Raw genomic sequence first — 14,758 nt, 5'->3', positions numbered from 1 at the left:
GAGTACTCGGCACTTCACATAACAGGGCCCAAAGTTATCTTACCTGCTAACTGCAGGAGGGGAAGTAAAACCAGAATCAGACAGATATATTATATTAGATCAATAAAGAATGAGGTGATTATTTTGAAGACATTTTAAAATAAAATGACTACATTGAGAGTCATCCCAACAACTGTTTGTCTGACACATGCCTTTCACTTTGTCAGTAGGGTTACAGTTCTTTGCATTTTTCCCTGGAAGCTAGATGACTTACACCTTATGCATGTAACAGAAACTCATAAAAAGAAAATAATAGTACTGCTAGAAGGAATTTGGGATAATGTTTTTCAACACACAGTGGCTACATCTCCACCACTTTCTGGAGCAGTCCCAAGGCAGGGCTGTAGGCTAAATGTTTTTGAGATCTGATGAACCCTGACATGAGGGAAATCATGGTGTATACTAGGGTGTACCTCGTGCCCTAGAAACCCTGCCTTGCTTCTTTCTTTGGAGGAGATTCAACAGGATGCTTACTCACCTTATGAAAATAACTGTGCTTTCTAAACGCTTTGGTGGCCTCAACTACCTAGGTAGTGACATGAAGCAGAACAACCACGTGGGTTTATTCGTGGAAGCGCAGTGACGTTGCCTGACTCAGGTTCAGGTCACTTACAAGGACAGTACGGAAGCCAAATGCTAAGCTTCAGCAGTCACATGTACATGTTCTTCCCTGAACCAACAAAGTTCATGCAGTGGAGACCAAATTCAAATAGGTACAAGACTCCTTAAAGGCATTTTTAGCCTGTTTTTGCTTAATGTCCCTTCCTGTTCATTAATCCTGGGTCAGGCATTTTTATTAAGCCCTGTGCACTAGGGTCTTCAATCCAATCCAGTTTGACTTTCAATGCATCTGAACGTTACCATGAAAAAGCAGGTGCTTCTCAGGGTAGCCATAAACCAATTTTCATGCAAGCTTGACTTTGTGTTTCTCAGCTGGAGAAGTTTAGAGAGAGAGATGCTGGTTCTTATATCTTTTTTTACATCTGATTTCACAGGACTGTCACAGTTCAGAAAACAGCAAATCCTATTCTTGAGTTATTTGATATACTCACTTGATAATGAGCTACTACTAAGTAGTAGGACTTAAGCTCCTGGAGTCATGTAAAGTGTCTGGCATGATGTAGTCCTTTAATATTTTCTTTAAAGAATCACATTTCCTATTGCCATTAGTAAGCATTATAGTGTTTGTGCTTCTGCCTGCAAAGAAACTGTCTACAACCCTTGCACAGCACCAGAGTGCAGAGCAATTATAATAAAAAAAAAACCCAAAATAACCTTTTGATCTGAAATATTAGTGTCTACCTTCTTTTGTCTGTGTGTGTGGCACATACAATTAGAGATTGCATGAAATGTACTTCTCAGCAACTGTCACGTTATTCCCGGACCAGTCAGAGCAGAACTGCATCCCTTGCTCACTAAGTATTTTAAAAAGATGCATTGTCTGTTTGGTCCACCCTTTCACCCCCCAAATAAATTCAGTTTCCTTCTCTTGGAGCATGAGATACAATAAAAGGTATTTGGAAGGCTGCAAAATTTTGGTGGTAGTTTTCCAACCTGTTGTTCTTTGGATCATAATTTGGTCTCCACTATGCCCCCTTTCATTGCGTTGGTGGATTAATCAAAGCATCTCAAACAAGAGTTTATGAAAATTTTAGTGCCATAAAATGAACAGTTAGCTTAATGTCAAGCAGTTACCCTTGGTTTATGACATCTGTTCCTTACATTGCCATATTGCAAGTGAGGGGATATGTTGGAAAGAGGAGAGGTCAGTTCATTTTACAGCTCATCACCTGATGAGAATAAAAAAGTGTCCTAAAGCCCATCTGATCTCTTTTCAACTGCACTGAGTGGAACACACTGTCTTGGTGCAAAGTTGTCATTTCCACAGAAGTGGCACCTTCTAGAGAAAGAACCTATTATAAAATTAGCACATTTTTACCACAATTACACCAGTAACTGTAAAATCTGACTGAATGAGGATTATCATCACCTCTATTAGTATTCACCAAAGGTTGTGTCAGATACAGTGGCTGTTACACTGTGCAGCCAGAGATGTGCACTCTTTGAAGATGTGCTGGCTTCTTGAAGGAGGGTGTAGGCCAAGCAGAGCTGTAGACTCCAGCTCTACAGCTTTTTCACTTCATCCGCTTGAACATTAGTCTTTAAAATTGTAACTGTATTTTTTTGTTTGTTTAACAGAATGAAAATGCAGAAAATGTAAGTCAACACATAAAGAGTTTGCTGTGCACACCAATAAAAAATGGGAAAAAGAATAAAGTGATAGGTAGGTATCTTTAAAAAAAAATTATACATTTCATAGAAATATTTCTGTGCTCCACAGTAAAAATCTCAGCAACATGGAATCTCAGCCCAGGAGAAAAGATCCTTAATTATCATGTTTTAAACTAATAAGCCCACTGCAGCCTTGACTGTAAATTGCTTACCTAACAAGTTACCAAGTATCTAGAACACACTTGTGATACTTCACCATTTTTATAGCTTCTTTGCATTCAAAAAATTTCTGTAAGTAATATTATTTTAATTGCTTCCCATTCAGAGAGTCAGTTACCACTCTCACTTGTGCAGAACTTTTACAAGGCAGTGAAAGGGAGAGAAGACTTAAATGAGTAAATAGGCTCTTGAGGCCTGAGCTGTTTGTAAGTGCTGGGCATTACAGGGAACAGTGGTGGCATGTGGAGAGGCAAGCTGAACTGCACAGACACTGACAGTTTCCTCAAATGAGGCTCAGCTACGGAAAGATTCATACATTTGAAGGCTAACTGCTGGGCAGTTTTGGTGCTATGAATTGTCCTTTGGAGGTGCCTGCTTCTCCCTGGGAATTATATAGGGACCCTGCAGTCCCATCATAAGGCACTAGTTTAAGTGTCTAAAGCTTCCCTGTGTAAGTGTCTCTGCAGCATCTCCTTTGCTTTTCCTAGAACTACTTTTCTTCTGTTTTAAAGTGTGGCCATAGTACCACTGGTTTCTTGGGTGTGACAGTGGGATAACATTTTCAGAAGTAATTTGATGTTATTTAGGTCCACACAGGGCTAGATTCTTACAGAACTTAAAAATCTAGTTCCCTAAAAATATTTAGGTGACCGTGGTCTGGGTCCTCAAAGATGAGTATACACCTAAATAGTTTTGAGTCAGGGAGTAAGCTTAATGAGCTTTAAATTTTTCAATGAGTTTCAGATTCACCCTAAACAAAGGGATGATGGTGCTTTTGGAAATACCAGGACTTTCCTGTCCCATGAAGATTTGGATGAGTGTCAGACTGCTTTCCTGGCATCAGTAACTTCCACAAGCAGACAGAACATAAACTATACTGACTCCTAGATAGCAGGATGAATCCAACATCCTCAGCATTACAAAATTTGGCAAGTAAATGTTAAGAGTTCCAAAAATGCATTTTTTAAATGGTATTCAAAGAATTTCCTTGAGAACTATAGCAAAACTGTATAACCCAATGTATATAGTAAATATGAGGTCTCTTTTCCATGAGGATGGATCTTGGTTTTTTAACTCCTTAAGCACAAGGAGAAGCATTATCTTTACCTTGTGGAGTTCTCTGAAATTTCTTTTCATATCAGTTCCTTAAATGAGTTGTTTTATTACTTTTTTAAAAAGTATTCTCTCAGGCCCTAGAAGACCAAGATAAAGATTGAACCGTGAGCTTTGGTTAGAGATACTTCACTGTGTTGTTAGCTACTGATAAAACAGTTGTGTCTGATCTCATATGGGTTTTTTTCCATTGCTATTTTCTGTGGAAGTTCAAATGGAAAGTTTCAGTCAGGCCACCAATTTAGGTGCGATTTTCAAATCTATGTAATTCTCACTGGGAAATGTTCCTCAATGCCTTTTAAGGTTTCACAGCCTACCTAATGTTCAGATCTTTAATAGGGCGAGGTCAAAAAGATGTCTTTGGGACAATACCCAGAAGTTCCTTTAGCATCCTATACAGTATGTAGGACTATTAATATAAGTCTATTTATTTATTTTTAAGATTAGTATACCCATAAACCTGAGTTTGGGAAATGGGGTGTGCAGATGAGTGTGGGGTGGGAAAAACTGTCCACAGCAAAACCAACCAAATCTTACTGGCAAGAAAGATGAAAAGAACCTTTTTATTCTCCTGTCTTGTGCATTTTTCAGGTATGTGGTGAAAGCTTTACAGAATCTTTCTGGAGTTTTAAAACTATGTCGCAGTAGAAAACTTTTGATTTTCTCTAATTGTAAGGTATGGACCCCTCAGTGCTTTGGGGAAGCTGTTGAAAAAGGTTACAGTTAGAGTCTTAAGTACTGCATAGTATATTTACTGCAGTTCTTTCATTTTTTAAGAGACATTTTCATGCATCCAAACTGTGTGTCTTTTAGGAATTCATTTGCTTTTGCAGCTTATTCGCTGTTGAGTCTTAATCTTTTGTTCATTACATCACAGTTGCTATGGAAATAATTATAATGTCATAAACAGTACTAAACAGAGACCTGAAAGTGAGTTTCTTGAGATTTTGCTGTAGAGTTTTATAAGCCACCTTCTTTTTCCCAGGGAAAGTTAATCTTGTTCTTACAGAATCTTTATCCTGGGATTATATATTTTTACTATCATTCAAGTATCTAGTCATCTCATTCCTTTAAGGTTCAGAATCCTGTTTGCAATATTCAGATACGACAACTCCTGCCACAACAGTTTACAGCTACAATATTCTTACTGATCTGTTTAGAGGAGACTGGTACTACAGTAAATTGTCCAAACAGATTGTAGTTTGGAAACAGGACAGTGTTACATTGTTACCAGACATTAAAACTTCTATATGCAACGCCAATATTCTGCTACAAACACAGTTTGCATGTGTTTCCTACATTCTTTCCTCAGTTTTTCTACCTACTGTAACAGGAAAGATGCATACTTGCTCCTTCAAAGACTTTTTTTCTTTTTAATTAAAAACCTCAGTGAGCCTTTTTAGTCTGTAAATATGAAGTACTAAAATTCTGGAAACACCTTCATATGAAACATTATTAGCACTGACAAGACCTTGCAGTAGCTGTAGATCATGTTCACTGTTGGTACTGCTGTAAAGTGGTATTCATTATCATTTCTTCTCTACCCATAAGCGGAGAGCAAATCTGGCCTCCCTCACCTCACAGTGGCGAAGTTGCAGGCATTCAGATTCTGTTCCTATATCCCGTGTAAATTAGGAGTAGCTCTACTGAAACAAGAAAACCTGAAAAATGTTGAGTGTTCTGGAAACACCATGCTAAATAGTTGTCTTCTCTTTTGGTGGTTAAATACATATTTAATATTTTACTTTTTCTGCTGCAAAATGTTCTTCATAAAAGAGCTAAAATGCCATTCGCTAGGTAAAACTAAAGTGAGGTATATGTATGAATTGCCCTTGGCTTAAAATGCTGTCAGGGATATAAGCTGCAGCAAGGTTTGGTAGAAATTACCTGTCAGACCTTTCAATGGCACGTGCACAGAAAAGCCCAGGAATTCTTAACAGAAAATAAACAGATGCAGCTATCAACAAGCTTGAACCAAATAAGCTGAATTCAGTAAGATGCTTCTCAATGAGTTCAGTAGTCTTTGGAGAAGGTTGTGGTTCAATCATGTCCTCATAGAATCAGTGAGTATACTTAAGCTTTGAGCCCCAACTTGTGTATTTTCTGTTTAGTTCATTTATTTTAAAAAAATTCCAGTTCTGACTCAAATAAGGAAGTGAAAACTCTGTGTACCACTGTTCTGACTTTCATAAATGTTCTTTTGGCATGGTTACAAAAATTTAATTAGCCTCCAAAGAACAAATTGTCTTTAGGGATTAAATCAATCTAGAATACTATTAATAATAAAAGTTAGGTTGAAAACATCGCTAGAATTTCACAAGATAATCAAGTCTGTAAAGCCCTACATTTTTATTTTACAAATCCTCATAAATACTTTTGAGTCTACTAAGTAATATATAATGTTTTAGCATTTATTATATAATATAGTGAAATTAAAAACCTTCAGGGGAAATCCTACTGCACTCCTGTGTGTCACTTCTGTGTATACTGGTGGGTTATACTGTAGGCTAAACCCTCACAGACTTAATTTTTCTCTTCATGTTCCATATGCAGTTCTCTGTGTTACTTCTTTTAATTTCTGTATCCTGGCGTAGGGGTTTGCCAGCTTGTCAATAAGATGGAAGAAAACTCGGGCAAAATCAAGGCTTTCAACAGAAATGATGAACAGTTCCTGGAAGCATTTGTCATCTTTTGTGGCTTGGGGATCCAGAATACACAGATGTACGAAGCTGTAGAGCGAGCCATGGCCAAACAGATGGTGACATTAGAGGTGAGCTTAACGTCTAGGTGGTCCTTTGTTAGCCCAAAGCAGATCCTAATTTTCTCCAGACCCTATTTGAAAGTGCAGCTACTCACATGGATTCTGAACAGAAATTGTTCTCCCCAGGAGAACAGCATTTGGCCTGCTGAGTTGCACAGGAATTTTTCTGCTTGTTTCCTTCTCTGCCAGCAGACTATTTTATTTGTATTTTGACTCTACTCACATGAGATTTAGTGGTGAGCTGAACGCATCTTTTCCTCTACATGAGGCTACTCATGAGCAACATACTGGGTTTGTTCTGTTGCGTAGGAAGAGGAAATTGTTTGGGGGACTAGGGGCTTCCTTTTCTTGTCTGAGGTTTTCTGTGATGATTCTGGCTCAGCCCTTTACACAAACCAGTTTGTGGAGTAACAGCAGCATTATTGTAGGATTTTAGCATTTTCCTCAGACTCCGTCAAACCAGATCAAGATGAACGTCATCTGGTCTCAGCCTTTGAATTGGTTACTGTTAAGTTTAATAGTTAAAGAGGGCTTTAGTCTGAGAAGCTGAGTTACTCAAAGGTGGTAATTTGAAGGTGAAAGTGAAAAATTTGTAGACTTTGGATCTCCTAACATTCATGATGTAAACAGAGCGTTTGCAGAATTCCTAAAATGAGGATTGTGGATCTCGTAGCCTCTAAAAGTAACATTACAACTCTCCAATAAACCTGTATTAAGTCGTGTTGAATAAAAAGGTGGTAAAATCATTGTGAAAAAAATTTTGGTGCTTTAAAAAACGGATCTGTTTATTTATATGGCAAATTAGTGATTCTTTCTCCTATTGTAACAATTTATAGATAACATAGGAAGTCCAGACAGATTATAGCTTAGTATGTAAGATGGCTAGTCTAGAAAAATTCAGTCTCTAGTTGCTAAAAAAACTCCATAATGTTTTTGTGTCCTGTGTTCTCAACAGCTAATAAATAGGAGCTTGTTTTTTAATTTAAAACAAACATATTGTCTTTCAGACATTTTTCCAGCTTTCTGTTAGGGCAAAACTTTTTTTTATGTCTGAATAAACTCCTGAAAAGATTATTATGGCAACAATGTCAAGCTCATAATTATAGATGTTTCGTGTATTATTTGTCTTTGAAAGTGGGGCATAAAAACTTTCCAAAGAGAAAACCAAAGTTCTTTGCTCTTTTATAGAATCTTTTTATGTTTTCTTGGCCTAATTATTTCAAGAAGATTCTGTGCTGTGGGAGATTTCTGGAAGCTGCAGATAGCTCCCCATATGCTTTCAGAGAGCTCCCTTAAAACCAGCGCGGGCCCTGCATGGACACTAGGTTACACCAGCAAATGCAGTGGGACGCAATTCAATGCAATGCAGCTGCAACCTGAAAACTCTCATTTAAGAAAAAATACCTCTTTATCACATTGCTCTATTGTTTGTACTACAGCCTGCTTTTCTCTTTCTGCAGGTTCTCTCATACCATGCTTCTGCTGCTGAGGAGGAAACGAGGGAGCTGCAGGTAACAGCGGTAATTGAATTTTTTACTACTATTTTAGAAATAAAGTATTAATAGAGCAACAAAGGGCAGTCCTTTACACAGATGTGATCCCTAAACATGCAGAAGCACAGCTTGCAGAAATAAAAATTGTAGTGAAGCTTAAACAGGTCAGGTCCTGACTGGAATCAGTAAATCCCATGAAAGGGAAACATTACAGTGCCTACAGTGAGAGATACTGGTTGGCCGGAGAGCTGCAGTTACAGGAGAACCACAAGTACACTGGCTGCCTTTCTCATGAGTTTAGGTGACAGTAACAGCTGATCCAATGTTAGTATCAACTCACAGTGATGAAGTATTTCAGAAGCAAAATGCTGAGAGCTCTTTTTTCTGCAGCTAAGTCCGAGTGTTGTGCATATTATATCTTTGGTACCTTTCAAGCATCCCAAGTAGGGGTGCAGCGTTATGGCCTTACAGAGAAATTCAGTATTTAACTGTTAATGCAACGATTGTGGGGTTTTTATGGTTACTTTTCTGTGCAGTGTTCTGTTCTACTCTGTTCTGTGTTTTGAAATCACTTCCTAAGGAGTAACTACAGCTATGATTTCAAGTGTAGTTCAGAGCACAGGCTGTACTTAGTCTCTCCAGTTCTGTCTATTGGAGGAGATGTTCTGGGGAAATAGCATCACCCCTGCTGTATGAAAAAAATAGGAGGGATGGAGGGTGGGAAAGTATACATAGGTGACCACGAACTGGGTAGTACGGCACTGGACTGGACAAGCAAGGTGCCACAGAACAAGGCACAAGACTAAGGCGAGCTCTAGAATGGTTAGCATCAGTTTAGCATCAGTTTAGAGACAAGCATGTCATGTGGGACGGTGTCGAAGGCTTTGCATAAGTTAGGTAAATGACATTGGTTGCCCATTCTTTATCCACCAATGAGACGTTATTGCAGACCTTTACCCCAAAAATCCACCTAGTGCAGTCACACAGTTAATTCTCCTGCACTGCAGTCTTCTAGTTGAATCAATTAAAACCTTATTCCTAAAACAACTAAAAGAGACAAATCTGGCTCTTTAAATAGGTTGTTAGCATGTACCCTTTGAGATACAGGATCATTGCTGCCTGTTTCCCTATGTCTCTCTACTCACAAAATAGAATACAATTATGTGTTGCCACTATCAACCTCCATAATTTTTCCTCTGAAGTTACTTACAGATTCTGTGCATTGATAAAGGTAGCAGTACTGGAAAAGAGATAAGGCCAAGTGAGTGTCAAGTTCAAGTCATTCATGTTGAAGACATCAGTCCTGCTATTCCCAGCCTTAACCCTAGCCCTGGATAAGTAGTGACAAAGGGAGTACCTGCTGCCCAAGCCGAGAAAGCTTGGTAACTTACTTTCTTAGCTTCTCCTCTTAGTCACGGCTTAGACAGGTGATTCTAGAAAGCAGTCCAGAGCAAGTGATTATTTTAAATACCGATTCAGGGAAATGTGTAAGCATGGCAGTTCTTTTCTTACGCAAGTGATTCTTTCCTTGCAATCGAATTTAAATTGACAGCAAGGTGTAGAGAACTTTTTTCCCTTACTTGCTGTGCTAACAAAGACTCCAAAAACTTCTGTGAAGTATTTGTGTTAGTATTTTCCCCTCATTATGAATAACTTCTACCACATTACTAGGAACCCTTTGTGTGACTATCTTCCCATTAACACATCATAGAAAGACTCAGTTTTGAAATCAGCATGTGGAGCAGCTAACTAATATAACGACCTTGCCTGAAGAAACAGATGGATGTTATTCACAGTTTATTCCAGGCTTCAGATTGTACAACTTTGACATAACGTGTGGAGATGTGATCCAGGTGCCTAACAAATTACAGTGACGTAGCGGGTCACTGTCTATAAACTGCCCCCTCCGTGGTGGTGAAAGCTAATGCACTGCCTATTACAGCTTTTGTCCCGCTGCTGAGGGTCAGCTGATGGTTGGCAACTCACTTGGCTTCAGAATTTTATTAACTTTTATTTTGCAATCACATCATTGCATCAAGCCAGCCAAAGTACATTCAAATGACGTTGCTGCATACATCTTTTTGCGATTTGTTTTGGTTTGCTTCTAAATAACCGGATAGCAAGAAAATAGATGTTTCATCAGGCAGTTAGTCTAGATGACCACTGTGGGTCCCTTCCAATTGCAACCTATCCTATCCTATCCTATCCTATCCTATCCTATCCTATCCTATCCTATCCTATCCTATCCTATCCTATCCTATCCTATCCATTATCTGCCCTGTGTAATAGGCCACAGTCAAATTTTTCACTGTCATCATCATTTCTACATACTGCTTGCCTCAGTCACCTTCTTTGAGCCTGGATACTGTCTGCAGCCTCTGTTTTATCATACAGAGCAAATGAAACAAAGCAAAACAGTTTATAGTTGTCACTCAGTTACCACGATGTTCCCATATTTTCCTTAGCCTTCTTTTTGCTGCCAGTGTATTTATAGAAACTATCTTTGTTGCCTTTCCCATCCCTCCTTAGGTCCAGCTCAAGCTGAGCTTCATCTGTAGGTTTTTCAAATATAATAGAAGGAAAGTTTTTAAAATTATTTTCTGTATTTAGCCAGGTAATGAAATGGAGTCACTAATAAATTAATTGCTAGTAATTACTCTTATTGCAACGCCTATAGTAAGCAATAGTAATTAAAAATCACAGTTATGCAAAGAGGGGATTCATTGGTACGTTTTCTTCTTTTCTTTACTATTTCATGCTTTTCATAATATTCCTGAGGATGAGGAATTAAGCAGGAGGTTGTAGTTTGGTCAGGGCTTGCAGAAGCTGACCATAGCTAAATAACTTTGAATTAAAATAGCTGATGAACTTTCATGCTGTAAAATGGGGGGCAAATAGCACTAGTGGCTTCAGTAAGTGAAGAGGAAATACCTAATCCGGTTAAATAACAGTTGAATAGCTATAGAGTGCAGTTTTTTATGTCTCAGCTGAAATGAAACTTAATGTTGTGGCTGTCAAAGGCAAGAGATCAAGGAAGGGAAAGATAAATTATGAATGAAGTCAGAAGACAGACATGAGGTGTTCTGTGGAGCTCCTACTGCATCCTTCCAACCCATTTCCTCATGAAATACTGGGCTGCAGTTGCAGTTGCAGTTTGTCAAAATTATGTCATTAGAGTTCCTGAATGGTTGCATTATTTTCCACTTAACTCACAGGCCTAGTGGTTCTTTCACATGCTTATAGGTGAAATACCACATGAATCCAAACTGAGGGACACAAAATTACTGGTACAAGAAATGTGTAAGATGTTGGGATTTATTTTGCTGTTTAAAAACTATTTTTCATAATGTTTCATGACTTTCCAGTTTTCACACACAGAAAAGGTAACAGCGAACGTATATGGAACAGAGATCGGTAGACGTAGTTATGGGCATAGCTGATTTGCATGCTACATGTAATAGTTCTGTAGATGGACACATCCTTCCTTTTCAGTGTCTCAGCCTTCTAGGACACACTTCCCTATGCTGGAGAAATGTTTTCCCCTAGAGTTACAAAGAAGAAAATAAACACATAGGTTTATTTCTTTCACCATTCCAGTTTTACCTGATGTTCTTTTAAACCACAGTAATAGTGAGGGGAAATGGCTGCAAAGAAGTAGCACTGAGAACTCCACCTTTTATTTTACTGAAAAAACTAGTTTTTGTCATACAGTGTAAGACTTGCCATTTATTTTGTTGGCAACCTTAACATCTATATTTTGAAGGGCAAACAATACTTATACTCTGAATTTTATAACTAGAAAAAGTAGAGTTGTAATACATGGAGACACTACTGGTAATAAAATTTACAGATTTTAAAAAGTGTAGAATTAGGGTCCTTGTCTACTTTATAATTTCAAATTTCACATTGAAGGTTTATGATTGTGCTGAAATTACATCAAAATCATTGTCCAAGGGCTTTAAAGGTTATTGATCACAGGTGAACCCTAATTTTTTAGGTTTCCTGAAATGCGTTCTGGTTTACTGACATCTCCTTTCCTCACCATATTTAAAAAAAATGGAAACAGTTACAGATTTAGATGTCTGCACAACCTTAAAAACAAACATAGAACTCCACTGCCTTATTTTCTCAATCTCCCAATTTCCTGCATACAGTTTGCCTCAGATGATTTAGGTAACTTAGACTGACCAGGTAATCCTTTCCTTTTTATCTTGATCTATGGAAAAGTATGTGTTAAATCTAAGCAAATAAGGTAATGTTAATCAAGAAAGGCTAAGGAGAGATAAATGAGGTGTAATCATCAGGTTTTCATAGAATCATAGAATCACGGAAAGGTTTGGGTTGGAAGGAACCTTAAAGTTCATCTAGTTCCAACCCACCTGCCATGGGCAGGGACACCTTCCTGGTGTTGGTATACGGTTTTGCTATAATGTGAATGTAAAATTTAGTAGCTCACTACTACTCTGTTGAAAAAGCCAGTATTCATGTTATGCTTTCTCTTTCCTACTACTAAGTTGTGTTCTCTTACTCTTCTCTAGGCTGCTGTAGTACCATCCGCACAGTCTCTCAACCTGACTGACTTCTACTTCAGCGATTTCGAGCTATCAGATTTTGAAACAACACTCTGTACAATTCGAATGTTCACAGACCTGAACCTGGTGCAAAATTTCCAAATGAAACATGAGGTATGAATGCTGTCAAACACTGCTTCACTTAGAGACAACTTATTAGAAAATCAGGAGGATAGCAAAAGTATCCTACAGTAAATATAATTGGAAATCTGCATTAAAGAGTAGTTAGCAAACTAGGAAGGTATATAAAGTGGGCAGTACGGGGGTTTGTCCTTGGTTTGGTTCTGTTGGATGATTAATAATTTGGTTAATGGCTTGTAAAATGCTTTTAAAAAACTTGGGGAGGGCAGGTAGAGGACTTGGTTAAAATTGAAGTGAGTTTGAAAATGTATAGCCATATTTCAAAACCAGCAAGAATAAACATATGAAGACCAATGAAAAGTCTAATGCATGAATTAAAAATGGTATACAAAAGAATAACTGATGCAAACAGAGAAAAACATTTCACAGCTACTAGTATCAGAAACCATATAAGTCAGTAATATGCCCTAGTAGAAAGGGACAAATTTCATTCTCTACTAACAGAGTGGTATTTAAGGCCCATGGAGTAATTTATATTGTAGCCCATATTTGAATAGACACACAGAGATACAAATTAATTTTAGAATATAAGAATTTAGGAGATTGAGCAAAGTTTCAATGAATTAAGCTGGTGTTCTCCAGAAAATGGAATATTGAGGGAGATGATAGCAACTTTTCAGTAAGTGAAAGACTATTATATTGTTCTCTATGTCTGTATAAAGTAGTAAAGTAACTAGCTTAGTCTTAGCCCACAAAAGATTAGATTACAGATTGGGGTTGAACTTTGTATTTATGGAGACAGTAAAGACTGAAGCAGATTACTTGTGTGGGCTGTGGAAATTTCCCTGAAGGTTTTTACCAACAGATCTAGTTGTAGATATGCATTTGTCCTCTGATCTAGATCAGTGATCTACACAGGTATTCTTATTTTGCCGCTGGCTCTGGAGATAGACTACATAAGCTCTCAGGCCTCTTCCAGTCAATACACACAACTTCTGTTTGTAAAATCCTTAATTTTTAAATACTTTGGTTTTGCTTTATATATTTTTTAACAAACTTGCAAAGTTCAGTATGAAAATGCAAGATTAATTCGGTGGACTTCACAGGCAAATTAGTAAAAGAAAACAGGTGTGTATTTTCTAGATCACCGGTTTATAGACCAATTTAGATTAGTAGTGTTTAAGGGCCAAAAGGAGTACTGTATTACCTAGCTTGACCTCTTGAATATCCCACTACTTAGTTTCACCTTTGTAATAAGGCCAAGAACTTGTACTTCTTCAGAGGATATGTCCCAGCAGAAGAGAGGGAGTCAGGCAGCCTGGTAATGGGTGGACTTCTCATTCCTAGTGGAGCAATTCTAACGGATTTGCAAAACCAAAATAACACCATGACAAGAGACACATAATTACACTTCTCAATAGAAGCACGAGAACACTGAGAGCATTGAAGTGACATTTTCAACTTTCCATACTAGAGCTAAAGAAAATGGGCAGTAGCTTAGCACTCCTTTTTTGAACAGTGGAAAGGCAGAGAATACTGCTGCTTTTGGCTGCGTGGAATCATTTACGTAGGTGAATGATACTGGATTTTCATTTCTGTCAGTACAGCAGCCTTCACTAGAAACAGTAAAAATGTTCTTAAACAAACCAAGGCCTAGATTCTCAGCCAGCATTTAACAGAGCAGTATGCTGTAGCCATCTAAACCAAGGGACCTGTTCCAGTGCACATCAAATTACTCTCTGACCTTCATACCTTTCACCTTCTTAGAAGTAAAGTATAACCCACAACTTGTAATGCTGTTGTGTAAAACATCCAGGACATACTTTCTTCCTGCCACTAAAAAATACTACCCAGCAATATAGTAATCATTGTCTTTCTATCATTCTTATTTGCTTTCCAAAGTCCAATTCTGCTTGTCTTTTGACAAGCTGATATGAGGCAAAAGCCCCTTGTTAATTGTCGAGACAGCTCGTAAGAGAACTCAGTAATTGAAAACAATAATTTTCTCTATCAAATATGTCGTCACAAACAAGGACTTATTTCTTCCAGTTAGCTCAACATAATTCCGTTCTGAATTAACAGCAGTGCATCTGACACTAACACTTAGCCATTACTAATAAAACCCCAAACCCACCATTGCATACTCCGTGAGAGGCTGAACTAGTTAGTGGTTGTAAGCATATTCTTACCTATTTTCACAGTTACAAGTAAGTTATATTCAAACTTAATTGAGTTAAAAGGTATTTTTT

At 37.9% G+C, this 14,758-nt stretch overlaps 1 protein-coding gene across 2 annotated transcripts in view; it reads left to right on the top strand.

Annotated features, from left to right (window-relative positions):
• PDE5A (phosphodiesterase 5A, cGMP-specific) overlaps window positions 1-14,758 on the top strand; it is a 48,447-nt gene that overhangs the window by 23,462 nt on the left and 10,227 nt on the right. For both annotated transcript variants that reach the window (XM_010156062.1, XM_010156063.1), the window contains 4 exons: window positions 2,239-2,323; window positions 6,198-6,373; window positions 7,825-7,884; window positions 12,396-12,542. In XM_010156062.1, the coding sequence (XP_010154364.1) occupies window positions 2,239-2,323; window positions 6,198-6,373; window positions 7,825-7,884; window positions 12,396-12,542 (468 nt within the window). The remainder of the gene's footprint in view (window positions 1-2,238; window positions 2,324-6,197; window positions 6,374-7,824; window positions 7,885-12,395; window positions 12,543-14,758) is intronic.

Source organism: Eurypyga helias, unplaced genomic scaffold (assembly GCF_000690775.1).
Source record: "Eurypyga helias isolate BGI_N326 unplaced genomic scaffold, ASM69077v1 scaffold5007, whole genome shotgun sequence".
NCBI lineage: Eukaryota > Metazoa > Chordata > Aves > Eurypygiformes > Eurypygidae > Eurypyga > Eurypyga helias.
This window is presented reverse-complemented; position numbering and strand designations above follow the sequence as displayed.